The sequence below is a fragment of the Urocitellus parryii genome, chromosome 5, assembly GCF_045843805.1.
Source record: "Urocitellus parryii isolate mUroPar1 chromosome 5, mUroPar1.hap1, whole genome shotgun sequence".
Classification (NCBI taxonomy): domain Eukaryota; kingdom Metazoa; phylum Chordata; class Mammalia; order Rodentia; family Sciuridae; genus Urocitellus; species Urocitellus parryii.
The window spans coordinates 155,945,694-155,964,493 of NC_135535.1; the positions used below are offsets into that span (position 1 = coordinate 155,945,694).

The 18,800-nt window shown below is 37.0% G+C and overlaps 1 protein-coding gene across 1 annotated transcript in view; it reads right to left on the reverse strand.

Moving 5' to 3' along the window:
- Positions 1–14,698: 14,698 nt before the first annotated feature.
- The window catches only part of Dnajc12 (DnaJ heat shock protein family (Hsp40) member C12), a 44,106-nt gene continuing 40,004 nt past the window's right edge, over positions 14,699–18,800 (reverse strand). Inside the window, exon 5 of the mRNA XM_026394657.2 lies at positions 14,699–16,993. Within this exon, the coding sequence (XP_026250442.2) occupies positions 16,899–16,993 (95 nt within the window). The 3' untranslated portion in view covers positions 14,699–16,898. The remainder of the gene's footprint in view (positions 16,994–18,800) is intronic.

Below are 18,800 nucleotides of genomic sequence, written 5' to 3' on the forward strand. Positions count from 1 at the left end.
ATATATATATATATATATATTTATTTTAAGGTGAGCTGGGGATATAGCTGAGTGATAAAACACTTGCCTACAATGTGCAAGGTCCTGGGTTCAATTACTGAACATAACAAAAAAATATTTTTAATATATAGTTATTTTAAAAATGAAATCATTGACTATTTCAAATATACAGAGATGTTTAAAAAACAAGATCATGGGAACTCTAGTAATTGGTTAGCATACAGTACTTATAAGAATAAAATATTACATACTTTTTCATTAAAATTATTTTATGAGCTCTTTGTCTTTATAATCATGAGTTTAACAAATACATATATTATACACAATGTATATACATTCTTATATTAGACAATACAGTAGCTATATCAAACTTAAGGAATCAATTGTACTCTTAAGTTACTTTTCTTTTTTTCTGTGTAATATGGCAAACATCTTTGTGATATAAGCTTTTTTCATTTTTGTGTTATTTCTTTAGTATCTATATCCCCAATAACAGGGTATTGAAGCAAAGAATATGAGCATTTCCATGTCTCTTCTTAATAATAATCCTAAATTGCCTTTCTAAAGAGTTGTACCAATGTATAGTGCCACCCGGAATACAGGGATCATAAAGTCCTTATTTCCACTGCATATTATTATCACATGCAACACTGGTTCTGTTTTTGCTTTGCTAATTTATCAGGTAAGCATGTTTATTTTTATTTATTTTGTTTAATTTGTTTTTCTTTGACTTCTAGTAAAGTTTCTATGTTTCACCGTATGTTTGTTTACTAGTTGTATTTGCTGTTCAATTGATGACTTTCTACTGAATCAGCTAATGGTTTCCAAAGCTGCTGCTGAAATTGATCCTTGGGAAAATTCTTTCTGAAAATAACACAGCATCATGGTGATAAAAATAGCAATCTCAAAGGAAAGAGGCTAATGAATTTCAAGCTGAGGGTTTGTGGTCTTCATATCTGGTTTTTTGGAAAGTTTATAACTCTATTAGATTACAAAATTATCCACCCCTCCCCCATTGAATATCCTTCCTCATGTTTCAGTATTTAAAATAACTGTTACCTCCAAATATGGTAGCACACACCTGTAATCTCAGTGACTAGGGAGACTGAGGTATGAGGATAGCAAGTTTGAGGCCAGCCTGGGCAACTTAATGAGACCCTGTCTCAAAATTAAAAATGCAAAGAACTGGGAATGTAGCTCAGTGGTAGCACACCCTGGATTCCATCCCCAACACAAAAACTAAAAAAGAAAAAGTAAATAAAATAACTGGTGCAGAACTAAATGCAGCCTGGTTGGTACAGTGTCGCACACCTATAACCACAGCCACTCAGAAAATCGAGACAGGAAGATCACAAATTTTGAGGCTAATCTGGGTAATCTAGTAAGAACCTATCTCAAAATAAAAAATGAAAAGAATGAGGGATGTAGTTCTGTAGTTGAGTGCTCCTGGATTCAGTCCCCAGTTCTGCAACAAATAAATAAATAACCTAAATGCAGCCTAAATGACACAGCAGCTACTTTCCATTCCTAACTGGCAATGTGAGTTCAATTTCTGCTTTGAGGTAGCTGGATTCCACTGACAGATTCTGAGATAATGTGGGACTAGTATGGTCTAAACTGTCACTCTTTCTTTCTTTCCCTACCTCACAGGCTATTTGAGGAAGTATCTTCTTTGACCTACCCAGCTTCAAGGTTGGGAGGTTCTTTTATGTCAGAGATTCTCGAACATTAAAACAATCATAGGAGGGTCACTAATAACACAATTCTGAACCCAGGAACCTACACTTTTTTAAATGACTGTGATACAGGAGTGTCTATTGACTACATTTTGGAAAACACTAATGTAGATCCTTGAAAGTATATCTATATTGAAAATCTTCAAGTCCAGGACAGAAATACTGCTTTAAGGGAAGTTTAATCCAGGAAATAGCTTCCTCTGAGCCCATTCTCCAAAAGTGTCACTTTAAAGGAAATTGTCACAATAAGGCCATGATGCAATGGAAACAGTTGTCACCATGGGGCAATAGACATATCCTGAATATGTGTTGAAATCTAATGACAATTCATTATAACATCACTTAGTGATACTTAATAACACTTCCAACATTATAACACTTTCTTTCACCTAAAATGAACATCTAAACACACATCCTAAAATGAACATGTAAACTTCCTCATCAGTCCCAACTCTGACCACAAAGTTTCAAATAATAAAAAAGTTTCAGATTCTTAGACTCTTACACAACATTGACATCATCACTAGCCCAAACAATTTACAAAATTGTTAGATAATTTAAGATTTCTGCACAGTTTTATTCATGGAATATCTGCAATAGACAACAACCCCAGCAGACCATACTGTTGTGGTATAGTGGCACGAACCAATCACACAGCTACTAGCAAATGCTTTCTGGGTGCACCCTTCTGTTACTACTAACCCAATGCTACCATCTTGTGGCTATGGAAGGAAATGTGACCCCAACTTTTTTTTTTTTCCTGATTCTGTGTGAATATATTACCAGAGAAAAAAATCTGTACAATTCCTTGTCATGTTCTCCATCAATTTTTGCCCTGGGTAGCACCTACTTTGGAGAATTTTGAAAGTATAATAGAAAAATATTCACAGAGAAGCATGAAAAGAAATTTAGATCTTAAAAATCACTTTTTAAAAGATGGTTGGGCTTTTTGTAAGAAATGTTCACCAAAATACTAAAATTGTGATGTATCACTTTGCTAAAAATCACTAAATATCAATTACACATTCTTCACATGGGAACTCTGCATCCTGAAATTCTTCCTGAAATGGAATCACTTAAGGAAGGATCTCATTTGATACCTAGCGGAAACCAGCCTACATTTGTTTGCAGTGCTTTCCCTGGCTTGTGTTTCTTCAGGACTTCAACTATATATACATAACTAGAGTTCTGATGTCTTCTTTTCAATAGAGAAAAATCCTTCCAATGCCTTGTTAAACACCCAAAGTACTGATTCCCTTTCTTGCTCCTTCTCTGTTCCAGTTATAAATCTTAACCCTCATTACTAAAAAGCACACAACTTTCACACATCCAAAAACATCTGTTTTGAACAAGAACTTGAGGTATACTCAGCACAGTTTTAGGCATTGTACCAAATGCATAATCAATACCACAGCACATTGAGATGAATCCCCCATCCTGTGAGTAGGGGAGATGGCCTTTCAGAGACTGATCCTCAAATAGGAATGAGGAATAGCAATACCCAGCACAGCCCAGGGCAAACAGTTAAAACAGATAAACACAAATGGCTTCTTCTCTAGTCCACTGAAAAGAGAATTTTTACCATATGTTTGTATAGATTTATCATAAGTACAATATTGGTGTGACATCATGCTTTCATTGAGCATCTGCTGTGTGCAAGATCATGTCTATGGCAAGTGTATCCAATGGTGAACAAAACTGCTCCTGCGTCAAGGAGCTCACATAATTCCTGTAACAATAGATGATTACCAGTGACAAGATAGTGTGATGCATGCTACAGTAGGTACAGGTTGGTTCATTGCTCAAGGACCACCTTTACTAGCAAGAAAGTAAGTCCTTCAAATTTAACAGCTTGCCCAACATCTCCAAGTTGACCATTCTCTAACCAAAGTGTCATGACCCCCAAGAAGAACCAACAATGGCTCAGAGAAGCATGACTTATTCAGCGCAATGCAAGAGACCTGGGTAAGCTGTGTTGATTTGTGAGTTTATTGAGAATTTGTCTAGTTTTCTGTGACTCCTTCATTCTTTACCTCTGCCTCAACTTCCTGTTCTTGGATTTTCAGTTCTGTGTCATTCTCCTTATTCAAAGACACAGGGTATCAGACCCAAGTTGGGCACATAGTGGAGGTAGTTTCGATTGTGATATGATAGAAAAGGAAACAGAGGGGAAAATAGGAAAAAAATTTAAGGGAGGGAAGTAGATGGTATTTATAATTTTACCTTTTTATGTTGGAGTATATCCATTTTCTGGGGCTGCCATAATAAAGAACCACAAACTGGATAACTTAAACTGACAAAGATTTACTCACTGTTCTGGTGGCTAGAAATCAAGGTGTCAACAGAGTCATGCTCCCTCCAGGGGAGAGTCCTTCCTTAGCTCTTTCTAGCTTCTGGTGGTGGCCATCAATCCTTGAGGTTCCTTGTATTGAGGTGGCATCACTCCACTTCCTTCCCCTCATTCACATGGCAGTCCCTCTGCGCTCCATCCAGCTTTCCCCTCCTTACAAAGACACCAGTCATAAGGTTTAGAGCCCACCCTAATGACTTCATCTTAACTTGATTACATCTAAAAGACCTTATTTCTAAATAAGATCACCTTCAGAAATGAGGAATACTTTGGAGGTTAGATTTTCATTGTATCTTTTATGGGGGACACAATTCAACCAATAACATATAGAAGTAGAATCTAATATAATGAAACCCTTATGTGCACCTCTCCCAGCTTTGTCAATCATCAGTTATCTATCAATCTCATGTCATCTGTACCAACACCCAATTCCTGCTCCTCATATTATTTTGAAGCAAATCTCAGACCTCATATCCTTAAATATCTGATGTATCTCTAAAGATAAAGACTTTGTTTTAATATAACTACAAAATATTATCACACCTTAAAATGTTGATCAGTAATATCTAGTCAATGTTTAAATTTCCAGTGGTCTCAGCTTTTTTGTTTGTTTGGTTTTGTTTTGTTTTAACAGTTTGTTTGAATGAGGATCCAAATAAGAACCTCAAGAGTTACTTATATTTAAACCGCCTTTCTAGGAGGAAGCACTGAAATGTTTTACCCACTGAAATTGAGTGTAGGAAGAGAGGTTGGAGGATTGCTGAACTGCTCTGAATTACCAGAATGTAAAGTGGATGGAGTGAGATCTTGTCAGGAGGGAAAGAGTGAGGAAGTGAGATGGTAGGGGGAGGTAAAAAGAGGAGCCAGGAGAATGGCTGCAGACCAGGGACCATGCGGCCCTGGTTTACAGGAGCTGGAGAGAGGAAGAGTGGTAGGGAGCATCTAACTGACCAATTTTTTCAGAATAGACAGGTCTAACTTTATATGCCTGATACATTAGCTACCCAGAAATTTCCTTTTTCTTTTCTTTTTCTTTTTTTCTACCAAGAATTGAACTCAGGGACACTTTATCACTGAGCCACATCCCCAGCCCTTTTTTAAAAATATTTTATTTAGAGACAGTGTCTCACTGAGTTGCTGAGGCTGACTTCGATCCTCCTGCCTCAACCTTCCAACTTGCTGGGGTTACAGGCATAAGCCACAGCACCCAGCTACCCAAAAACTTTCTATTTCTAAACACACCAAGTACTCTCAAGTCTTTCCTACTCTGATCTGCTGCCCTTAATCCTGGAGAACTTCCATGCATCCTTCAAAACCTAGCTCAGATAACCACACCGCTGTAAAGATCTCTCTGACCTATCCCTTAAAAAGTTGGCTTATTCCTTTATTTACCATTCTATAAAACTTTGAACATATTTCTACTAAAGTACTCCTCAAATTGCACTGTCATTGTCTACATTCATGCCTGAGTCCCCCAGTCTTTGAGGGAAGTGACAATGTTGATTTGGCAATGTTGGTTTAGTCCATGTTTTATTACCATAACTACATACTTGAAACTAGGGTAATTTATAAAGAAAAGACATTTATTTCACTCATAGTTTGGAGTCTGAAATCTAAATAGCATGGCACCAGCTCCTGTGAGGGCTCCCCTGATTATGCCACATCATGGCAAAGGGCATCATGGTGGGAACATGTGGGATCAATCACACAGTGAGACATAAAGTCACTTACTTCATCTTAACCAGCACTTGTAAACATCAGAGTGTATCAGACTTGTTCCAGCAGTCTGCTCTATCCAGATACTCTATGACTATAAAAAATGAGGGAGCTGGGGATGTAACGTTGTGGTAGAGGACTTACCTACTATGCACAAGGCCCAGGGTTTAATCCCCAGCACTAGAAAAAAAAATGATGATTATTCTAGAGCTGACTATACAATAGAACTTAATGAGATAATGGAAATGTTTTATAATCTGCCCTGTTCAGTATAGTAACTAGTAGCCCCATGTGACTACTGAGTATCTCAAATGTCACTAGTGTGAATGATGAACTGTATTTCTAATTTTAATTAAATTTAATAGTTACATATTGTTATTAGCTACCATTTTAGAGTCTCATTTCTAAGACAATGATTCTTAGGATTAAACAAATTTAGAAATACCTAGGAATCTCGTTAAAACACAAATTACCATTTAGCAGATTGAGAGTGGGACCCAAGATGCTGAATTTCCAGGTAATGCTGATGATGCTGGGCTTTGAACCACATGTTGGGGAGGCAAGATTCTAGAATAGGCTAGATGTAGTGACGCACACAGGTAATTCCAGCAACTGAAACAAGACTATCACAAGTTCAAAGCCAGCCTCGGAAATTTAGTGAGGCCCTAATCAATTTAGACCCTGTATCAAAATAAAAAAATAGAAGGGCTGGGGATGTGGTTCAGTTGTTAAGCACCCCTAGGTTCAGTCCCTGGTACACTCTCCCTCACCAAAAAAAAAAAAAAAAAAAAGATTCTAGAACAATCCTGCTCAAATGTTAGTACAAATAAGAAACCTTTGGAGAGTTTAGATCCCAAAGCCAGGTGTGGAGGTGTATCTCTGTAATCCCAGCTACCTGGGAGGCTGAGACAGAAGGATCCCAGGTTCAAGAACAGCCTGACTGACTTAGTGAAACCCTGTCTCACAATAAAAGATTCTAGAGTGTTGGGGTTATAGCTCAGTGATAGAGCACTTATCTACCATGTATAAGGTTCTGGATTCAATTATCAGTATTGTGTGTGTGCGCACACACAAACATGCACACACACACACACACACACACACACACACACAACAGATCCTGGGTCTCACTCGCAGATTCTGATTCAGTTGGTCTGGGGTGGTGTGCAATAATTTGCATTTGTAACAAACTCCTAGATGATGCTAGAGCATCATCCTAGAGAATGGGAAGGTGATAGGAACAAATTGTTTTAATTGTTCTAGTTTTCTTTCTCAGTTGCTACTTCTCTTAGTATATTTATGCTACTATAATAAAAATGCTACAGACTGGGTAACATAAAAACAAAAATTTCTTTCTCACAGTTCTGGAGGCTGAAATATCCAGGATCAAGGCTTGTTATCTGGTGAGGATTCAGAGTCCACTTCTAAAATTGTGCCTTATTGCATCCTCCTCAAATAGGAGAAGATACAGACCAAGAGAGTGTCATCTTTTTGACATCTCTAAGGAGCTCTCATGACATAAACACTTCTCAAAAGGTGCCACCTTTTAATACCAGCACTTAAATTTCACATGAATTTTGGAGGAGACCCCATATCTAACCATAGCACTACTACTGTGGGCTAGGGGCGGGAATTACTGGGATCTGAACCCAGGGGTGTTCTACCACTAAGCTACATCCCCAGACCTTTTTATTTTTTAAATTTTGAGACACAGTCTTGCTAAGTTGCTCATCCTTGTACTTGTGATCCTCCTCCCTCAGCCTCCTAAGTGGCTGGGATTTACAGATGTGTGCCACCTCAGTAGGATATTTACAGTTAATGATATATCCTAGATATAGTTGCTGTCCCAGTTTTCCAGAGGAAGGAACTGAGGCACAGAAAGGTTAATGAATTTACTCAAGGTCACAAGTATGTTCTGCCTGTGTAGTGTCCTTGCTATGATACATAAATTCCCTGAGTCTTTGGGTTTAGAACTGAAGATAACTTTTGTTGTTGTTGTTGTTGTTGTTGTACCAGTGATTGAATCTAGGGGCCTTTAACTACTGAGCCACATCTCCAGCCTTTTTATTTTGAGACAGGGTCTCACTAAATTGCTGAGTTGCTGAGGATGGCTTCGAACTTGCAATCCTCCTGCCTCAGCCCCTTGACTTCTGGGATTACAGGTATGAGCTACTATATGGAGCTTGAAGAAATTATTTTAATCAGTGTGGTTTTGAAAGTAGGCACAGAGAAGTAAAAGGACTTGCCTGAAGACACGTGGTTGTTTGGGGGTTTGTTTTTTGTTTGTTTGTTGGTTGGTTGGTTGGATGGTTAGTTGGTTGGTTGGTTGGTACTGGGGATTAAACCCAGAGTCTACCATATAACCAGATAATCACTATCATTGGGCTATAACCCCAGCACTGTTCTATGTTGTTTTTGTTTGTTTGTTTTAAATTTCTTTTAAGACAGGATCTCACTAAGTTACCTAGGCTGTCCTTGAACTTGGAATCATCCTGCCTAAGAATCCCACATATCCAGGATTACAGATATGCACAACCACACCCACTAGCTATTTCTTTAATTATTATATGGTGAAAAACCCTCACATCAAGTGACTGGCAACTGTTATTTTCGAAAATTTTCCATGCCACATTTCTATTTTCTGAACATTGATGAAATTTCTAAAACTAGTAACTGGCTGCTACTAGTGGAGACATACCATCTTCCCTGCATGTGCATATGAAGACACACACACACACAATATTGTCCTTCATCTGCCCATATGTTCCATTCTTGCAGCAGGAAAAGGAAAGGTTTTGGATGGGTCTAAGGTGAGAAAGGAGAGAGCTAGGTCTATACTACAGATCAAATCAGGCAAGTCAGGACCTGTGACCACAGGGACAGTAGACTCAGTCAGATTCTAGGAAGCATCAAGAGAAGAAGCCTGGTAAGAAGGAAGCTGCAGGGAGAGACCTCTTTTCTTCCCATACAGTAGCAGCAGCAGGGGGCTTTCCTTCTGGCCTGGTAAGCTGGAGACAAGGACAAAAGAGCTCAGATAGAGGCAGAGAGGTGGCTGCAGCTGTTAAACCTATTGGGGAACCTAAAGGGAGTGCCCTGGGGCCATGAGGACCCCTAGAAATAACTGGTGGTATTGAAAGGAGAGAACCATCAACACCAAAGTCTTCAACATTAGGCTGCTCATTAGAATTCCCCAGGAGGAGTAATATTCTTGTCTAAAGTAGTGAAACCAGAACCTCTGAGGTAAGTGGGGAGCTATTGATATATAGGAAAAAGAAAGCATTTTTCTGGTCCTCCTCTATTACACAGAATACTTGTCACCAAAATGTGTATGAATTTCTTCCCATCAGTAGCCAATCAGTTCTCCAGCAGATTTTCCAGCATGGTGTTCTCTAATTCCATTTAATTCTGACATTATCTACCTGGAGATAGTGTCAGATCCCATAGATACTGATCCTAAGGGATCAGTCCCACAAGACTGTCCTCCCTTCAGATGTCAATTGAAAACCCCACATTGTGCCCCGTGGTACTGATTGACCAGCTATAAATCAGGGATCCTATAACACCGCCTCAGGTTTAATTATTTTGCTAGACAGAAATCATGGAAAACTTTGTCTTTTTTTTTCTTTCTTTCTTTTTTTTTTTTTTTTTTTTTGGTACCAGGGATTGAATTCACATCCCCAGCCCTCCTTTGTATTTTATGTAGAGACAGGGTCTCTGAGTTGCTTAGCGCCTCGCCATTGCTGACGCTGGCTTTGAACTTGCAATCATCCTGTCTCAACCTCTGGAGCCACTGGTGTTACAGGTGTGAGCCACCACAACCGATTTAATAATTTCTTATAAAGATATTACAAAGGATACAGATTAATAGCCAGATGAAGAGATACATAGGATGAGGTAAGTGAAAAAAAAAAAAAAAAACAAGGAGCTTTCATGCCCTCTCTGGATGCACAACCCTCCAAGAACCTACCCAAGTATTGTTCTTTTGGGGTTTTATGGAGAATTTATTTATTATGTGTTATTGATTACATTGTTGGTCATTGTTAAGCAATTCAATCATTAGCCCTCAACTCTCCCCAGAGTTTGCTGGGTGAAACTCAAAGTCCCAACCCTCTAATCATGCTTTGGTATTTCCAGTGACCTAGTCCCCATCCTGAAGCTACCCAGGGACCTTGGACCAATAGTTTTCTCATTAGCAAACAAAAGACACTCCAGAGATGGCAAGTGTTTCAGGAACTATATATCAGGGTACAAGGATGAAGACCAAACATGTATTTCACAATATTATAGGTGGGAACCAGGTTTTTCCATGTTCCCTTGGTGATTCCAAAGTTGAGACCTAATGATTTATTTAAAAAATAGGATTTTTTAAAAACTGTTTTCCATTCTATTGTGGTTTTTAGAATATAACAAAAGCTACAAATTCCTTGAGAAAATGATGTTATGAGGTTCAAACAAAATACACAAAGAAATGCTTTGTAAACTGTTAAATGTAGAAGTTCCTGTTGGTATTATTATTAGACCCTGTTTTAGATCTTCTGATAATTATCTAATGAGCTGTAAAATATTTAATAGAGAAACTTTGCCATTGTCTTTGGAGGTGAGATGATATATTAAGAAAGGCATCAAACTCAGCTGAAGTTGAAAAGATGACTGAAGTGTTCCAGGTTCATGTTTATAGATATGCCTATTTAATTGTAATCTTTTTATTTCTGCCTCATTGTTTAGAAGAACAGTAAGATAGGAAGAGTTATCAGAAAGGAATGATAGAAAAGACAACCTCTCTAAGACTTTTTTGTCCTTGACAGTTTTCAACTTCTACCTGTGGCTTACACACCCCTCATCAGTTTGCCACACTGTTCTGATTCCTACCTGAAGTACTGAACTAGTCAACCCTGGGCCTGGTCCTCAGCATAAGTAGGCCACAGTCAGGGAAGGATCCAATTCTCTACAAACCTAACCTAAATTCCACAATTAATACAAGAAATAATCAAAGCAAAAACATTGGAAGAAACAAAAGGACCCAGGGAGGAGGAGAAAAAAATGAGAATAAACTGCCTGATGCAGAATATTCCTCGACAATAAGGGTGGATGACACAGAGAGCTGAGAAGTAATAATACTGAAGACAGAGCCACACTGATGGATATCACAAAACCTGAAATTGAAGGGAACTAAAGCCTTTCATTGTGAGGCATTTCATCATTTTCTTCGTAATTGCATCAGTTTTATAATTTCTTCCATCACTGACTCCCCAGAAGTCCTGGCATCTTCTGTCTATGATGTAGGAGTGAAGGGTAATGGTCTTTGCCTTCCAGGATATTAAAGACCCCTCTTAATAACTGTATTAGTCATCAACAATTGCGGCTGTGACTGATCTTGTAACCACATCAGATCTGGGCAGTGAAAGGATATGAAAATTCATAAATAGGGAAACAGTCTTATCTTCTCCTTATCTAGCTTTCACTTTACAAGAAATATCTGCAGTCTTTTTAGCATTTCTAATGTGCTCATCAAGGAGCATATTTTTGACAGTCTGGGAATATGTCCAGGGGGTCCTTGAAACTATTTGAATTCATTGGAAATTGTGAACTCTGTCTAGGCTTCCCAGAGTTGCTCTGTTGAGTTGCCCTTTACTTAGAAGAACAAAAATGTTTCAGAATTATATTTTAGCACTTCAGGACACCCAGAAGGCAAGAAACCATAGCACCTATTTGCCTCCTCTCTCTATGGAATGTGCCAAGAGAAATGTGAGCTCTGGTTTTATTATTGCTTTATATTTTGGACACTCTGGTATTCAGTGTTAGGGGAGATGCTGTGTGAATTGTTCCATAAGCATAGTACTTCAGTCTGAGTCATGAAACAAAATATAGCCTAGAGAGAAAAAAGCTGGAGGCAGGAATCCCAATGAAAAGCACTACTTCCTCTGTTTTCCATCTAATGGCCCTTAGATCTTTGAAACCTGTCAAATTGCATTTGAAGTGTGCTTAAGACTATGATAATCAAATTCTCAATGTACATACATATACCCTTTGATCCAGAAAGTCCAGGGCTAGGTATTTACCTCACAGGTATAGTTTATATGTAAGGAATATTTTGTATGAAGCTATTCATTATAGTGATATTTGTGATTGCAAGAAAGAAAAGATAGTCTGAAGTGGTATATAGGACATGCTAAATAAATTATGGTTCATCCACACAATTGAATTTGATGCAGCAGGTAAAAAGAATAAAATAGGCACACGCCTGTAATCCCAGTGGCTCAAGAGGCTGAGGCAGGAGGATCATGAGTTCAAAGCCAGCCTCAGAAAAAGCAAAGCACTAAGCAACTCAGTGAGACCCTGTCTCCAAATAAAAGTATAAAATAGGGCTGAGGATGTGGCTCAGTGGCTGAGTGTCCCTGAATTCAATCCCCAGTATCCCTCCCCCCCCAAAAAAAGTGCTTTTACACTGAAATAGGAAAATCTCCAAAATGTATTAACTAAATAAATGAAAACTATACAACTATAGAAATAATATGCTATAATTGATGTCAGAAACAGAAACACATGTACAGGATATCTAAGTGAAAATGTGTAAGAAATAGTGTCTCTGAGATGGAGAAGTGGAGGAAAGGAGTTGAAAGAGGCCAAAATTCTGTTAATTGATTCACATGAGACTTAACAAATAACAATATACTAAGGATAGTAACTAATACACATAGTTCTTACTTGTCATGTTCTAAGCACACTACATACTTAAACTATAGATATTCAATTAGCTCTCTTCACTACAATCATCAACTATCCTTGAGAATATAAACATGATTTAATCATTTTTATATTCTATACAAATGCTAACACAACATTTAGCACATAACACTAGATTCTCAAGAAGACTGTGCCTCTTTCATTCGTTCAGTATCAAATACAAGGGAAACCAATTATCTTCACCATTTAGAACTGATTTAGGAGCTTAATAATCTTTATGGAAAATTATCTTTTCATAATCAAATCCCTATAATGTGAAGCTGAGCCACAATGCAAAAATAAGTGGCTTTCCAAGGGTGCAATTACACATACATATGATTGTGGTTGTGGTAGATATGCTAGTGAATTCAAACAAATTATGGAAGAAAAGTTGTCCAGTTTTTCTCTTATTTTCCACTCAAAGAAGTGCATTATCAGAGCACAGTCCTTTTCCTTTATAAACCTTGAGTTCGTGCCAGTATTCAAGTGTTTACATGTAAAAGGTCTCCTACTAAGTTAAATGGAATCAAGTATATAAAGTGCTTAGCACAAGTCTAACTGGTCATAAACTGCCATTAAAGTGTAGCTATTTCTCATTTCTTATTTGGAGGCTTCAGGCATCATGAAAAAGGAAAGTAAACAACAGGGAGTGCTTCTTCGATCTTGTCAACAATTGGGAAATGAGTCTGTTACAAAAACAGAGGGGCACACAAAGTGGGAGTGTTTTTCCTTTTGAAAGGTTATTAAAAGTCATCAGTGCTATGAATCAAGACAGTCTTGGGGAAAAATAAAACGCTGATTCTCAGATTCAAAAATTCACTTATTCAGGGCTGGGGTTGTGGCTCAGTGGCAGAGCGCTTGCCTAGCACATGTGAGGCACTGGGTTTGATCCTCAGCACCACATAAAAATAAACAAATAAAATAAAGGCATTGTGTCCATCGACAACTCAAAAAAAGTATTTTTTTAAAAATTAACTTATTCAATATAGTGTTTATTTGAATGCATACCTGAGCCAGGTAGGAATTATGACCAGCAATTATTGTCCAAAAGCTTCTTTCATTAACTTAATGTGCTATATTTTTTGCATGTGTTTTCTATTTTTGAAGTAAAATTTGCAAATATGGTAATAATGCCAAACCACGTTTTATTAAAATAGTAAAATATTGATAGAAATTCTCTAAACTATGACTTTTGGATTTAATAAAACAGCTAAAAATTAAAATAAAATTAAACCAATACAAGGTTATACTAGTTTTTTAAAAAACAATTTTTTTTTTTTTTTTGCTGAGCACAGCGGCACACACCTAAATCCCAGTCTCTTGGAGGATCACAAGCTCCAGACCAGCCTAGAAATCTCAGCAAGACCCTACCTTAAAACAAGAAATCAAGGGTTGGGGATACAGCTCAATTGGTAGAGTGTTTGCCTTACATGCATAAAGTTGTGGGTTCAATTACCAGCACCACAAAAAATAACAAGTTTTTACCTCTTCTATGAATTTAATTGTATTCTCCTAAAATTGACATTGATGTTCCAACCCCCAGTTCCTCCAAATGAAATCTTATTTAGAGATAACTTCTTTAAAGATGTAAATAAGTTAAAATGAGATCATGAGGTTGGATCATTATCCCATATGATTGGTGTCTATATAAGAGAAGAGAATGACACCAGGAACGTGCACGCATGGAGAAAAGGCCATGTGAGTGTGCCACTCTGTTTTTGTTACAGATTCATTTCCCAACTGTTGACAAGATTAAGCACAGCCTTGTTTACTTTTCTCTCTCAAGAAAGTGGCCATCTGCAAGCCAAGAGTAGCCTCAGAAAAATAACGAATGTGCCAATATCTTGATCCTGGATATCTACCCTCCCAAAATGTGAGAAATGTTTTAAGTCATCTAGTCTGTGGTATTTTACCATGACAGGCCTTGCAAACTAATACAATATACTCTTGACACTATTTCATAAAAGTACACATTTTAAACCACAGTAGTAGGAAAGATATCATTTCTGAAAAGCAGACAGCCTGAAACCAGGGAAAACTTGAAGGAAATTTCTAGCCTCACTTATTTTTAGTTCCTTACTTCTAGTTGACTTTAAAAAATCACCAATTTATGCCTTGCAAGTGTCAGGCACTGGATTTGATCCTCAGCACCACATAAAAATAAAATAAATAAAATAAAGGTATTGTGTTCACCTACAACTAAAAATCATCGATTTTGGAGGTCATGCAGCTGAGCAATATATTATTAATTTCCCACTAGTTTTGTGATGATAATAGTTACCTAGATTACTTCTCAGGGACTTAAAGGCCACTTTTGTTGAAACCACTGACTGACTCTTCACTTGGTCCTGTGCAAATGTCTGATGGATCATCTTTTGACCTTAGGAAATCAAAAACTATGGTCAGATCATGCCAATGTCTCCATTTTCTGAATATGCATCCCAGGAAGAGCCATGAAATTTTATTATGCATGAACAAACCACTTATCACCTCCAATCACTTTCCCCTACAACCCTGTTTCTTTAGCCCCAAAATATACCTAAACCCTATCCTCAAAGAAGCAGATTTGAGACTTGGATCTCTCAACTCAGTGCTTGGTTGCCTTGGGAATAAATTCTATTTTGCAAAACTCATTGTTTCAGTGATTGGCATACTGTGCAGCAGCCAAAAGGGGCCTTCACTGGTAACAAGCCTTGCTATCAAGGTGCCATAACAAAAAGCATAATATGGGTAATTTATAAACAACAGAAATCTATTTCCCACAGTTCTAGAGACTGAAAGTCTAAGATCAATGCTAATTAAGTGTTTGGTAATGACCCATTTTTTGGTTCACAGTTGGTGCTTTCTGGCTATACTAGAAGGGACTCACGGAATCTATCTAGCTGTTTCTCTTTTCTCTCCTCTTTTATAAGAGCACTAATCTCATTTGTGAAAGCTCTGCCTTCAAGACCTAATGAACTTCCAAAGTCCCCATCTTCTAAAACCATCACAGAGTTGAGGGATAGTTTTTCAACATATGAATTTGGGGAGAGAGAGGACATAAACATACAGACCATAGCACTTGCTATGTTCTTATTTTTTTTATTTTGCTGTATATCAGTGAAAACTCTGTCATTGACGAAGGAAACCCAACTCTAAAATCTTTTTCTTCTGAATTTTTCATTCATTTGTTCAAAAAGTAAAGAACATAGATTACATCTAACTTAATAAGATCCTGCTACCTGACAGACCTATTTTCATAGTTAGAACATAATTTATAAATTTGTCACTCACTTACGTAACACAAGAAACCTTGTAAAAATAACATTCCTTCAAATCATAACCTTTCAAATTCAGAATTATTCAAGTAAAAATAACTATTCAAATTTTTTGAACTGTCCCTTTGCTAATTGCTTTTATTTGTTTTCCATATTTTTACTGGTATAATTATGCACAATAGTGGCATTTGTTGTTACATATTCACACAATATAACAGTGTAATTCAGCTAATACCATTCCCCAGAATGTCCCCTTTCCCTCCCTTCCTCTCTTCTCCTGGTCCCTTTCCTCTACTCTGCTAGTTTCCCTTCTATTAAATTATTTTTAAAATAGAGTTGAATGGTGAATGCATCTAGGAACTTTGGGGAAATTATTTATTTCACTCCATGGAGTTTAGACAAGTATATTTCACATTTCATTTTTTAAGTCAAGAGTCAGAAAACAGCAGGGCACAGTGATGCACGCCTGTAATCCCATTGACTCAGGAGGCTGAGACAGGAGAATCTAGAGTTCAAAGCCAGCCTCAGCAAAAATCGAGGCACTGAACAATTCAGTGAGACCCTGTCTCTAAATAAAATACAAAAGAGGACTGAGGATATGGCTCAGTGGTCGAGTGCTCCTGAGTTAAATCCCTGGTACCCCCCCCCAAAAAAAAAGAGAAAACATTTTTTGTACATCCAGCACTAATAGAGATCATGGTATATCAATGAAATATTTAAATACTGAGATTGATTTTCAAATAGAATTCTATAAATAGTATTAAAAGAAGAACACATAATAATACAACCTACTTGGATCTAAGAGCCTTAATTTATTCAAATTTTGAAATAAATTAGTCTTCTAAAAATTTCTCACTGAACACATTTTATATCTGGGGATATAGCATAGTGGTAAAGAGTGGGTTCAGTCCCCTAGACCATGGGTTCAATCACCTGCACCAAAAAAATACAAACAACAACAATAACAAAACACATTGTGAGAATGGGTTCAAAGATGGAGGAATCAGTCAGTCATAAGTGATTCATAAACATGACATTGTTAAGATATGAATGAAGACTGCATGTTGGCAGTACAGGCAACATCCTGCTCTCCCTCTTCTATGGAGCAAGGGCATTTCATATTTCATAGTTTCTGAACTTCCTCAGGAGTTCTGAGGGAGCATCCCCCGACCAGCGGAAACGAAGGTGCCAAGAGTTCACATCTGAGAAACCTTTAGAAGAGAGAAAAGCAATAGTTAAAATCAGAGTGAGGTAGGAAAAGAAAAAGGTAAAGACCATTTATCTATAATGGTAAACAGCAAGGAGATAAGATTTCACTGCAACATATGTAGGGTAAGTAGTCAGTATGAGTCATTAATATTTTACAGAAGCAGATTAATTTAAGCAGACTGAAATTCTTATGAACAGGAATTACAACATACATGTCCGAGGACATCACATGTTTAAATGATTAATAGTTATCCTCTCCAGTAATGGGAATTTAAACAAGTCACTTACAAAGATTAAACAAATTTCACACAACTTTCAAAAACTTTTCAAAAAGTGAAAGGTCAATGGTAAAGTATCCCTGGAAATATAAGCAATTGAATTCCAGGGTAATGAGATTTTTTTTAATTTCAATAAACAACATTGTTGAAAACTGAAGAAAAGGTTATTGTCCTTCTCTACTGGAAGAAGTATAAATTGATAAAACTCCTCAGGAAGGCCAGGCATGGTGGTGCACGTCTGTAATCCCATTGGCTCCAGAGGCTGAGACAGGAGAATCGCCAGTTCCAAACCAGCTTCAGTAACAGTGAGGTGCTAAGCAACTCAGTGAGACCCTGTCTCTAAATAAAATACAAAAAAAAAGGCTGGGGATGTGGCTCAGTGGTCAAGTACCTCTGAGTTCAATCCCTGTTACCAACAAACAAAAATCTTCAGGAAGGCAATTTGTCATTATTTATCAGACTTGTTAAGATGTATAAACTATTTGCCCAATAATTCTATTTCTAAAAATTCTACATCCTAAGGAAATAATAATGGATATCCCCAAGGGCTAAAATATAAGAATATTTATGATGATAACATTTATATTTTTTTCCTGTACTAGCATTTGAACCCAGGGCATACACATGCTAGGCAAGTGTTATACCACTAAGCTATATCCCAGCCCTATATATTTTTTTTAATTCAAGAAGCATTCACAATTCAAAAATCTTCAGCAATAGAAAGTTGATTAAAAGGCTTTAATATAGTCATTAACAATTTTTTTGAACCAGGGTCTTACACATGCTAAGCATGAGTTCTACCAATGAGCTATAACCCCAACCCTGACAATTGTTTAAAATATTTATTATCATAAACAAATTCTCGTGGAATATTTGTAAGTGACAGATAATTAGAAAACAGTTTATATGAGATGATCTCATTTTCTAATCCATTATTTACATAGGTATTAATGTAAAATTTTTTAAAACTCTAAAAGGGAAATGTTAACACCAAATATTATCAGTATTTCTCCCTGAATAGTTAGAATAGATGTAATTTTCATTTTTATAATATCTAAATTTATCTGGACTTTCTTATTTTCTTCAATAAAAAGTATGCTTTTGTGCCTTTTTTATGTTTATTGCTAATAAAAAAAAAAAAAACAGTTTACAAGCCAGGCATTGGTGGCACACCTGTAATCCCAGTGACTCAGGAGGCTAAGCAAGAGGATCACAAGTTCACATCCAAGTTGAAAAACCTAGTGAGATCCTGTCTCAAAATTTTAAAAATAGGGCCTGCAATGAGGCTTGATTGTAGAACACTTGCCTAGCATGCATGAGGCCCTGGTAGTACCAATTTAAAAAAAAAAAAAAAAGCAGTTTACAGAATAATGTGTCAAATATAGTTCTGTTGATATTTTAAAATGTTGAGTCAGGAAAAAAATACACACAGAATAGTTTACAGTGTTTATATCAGGAAAAGAGGATTTGTGTGTACTTTTAAAACAATTATCTTACAAAATAAACCCAGATATCATTATCCTAAGTATTT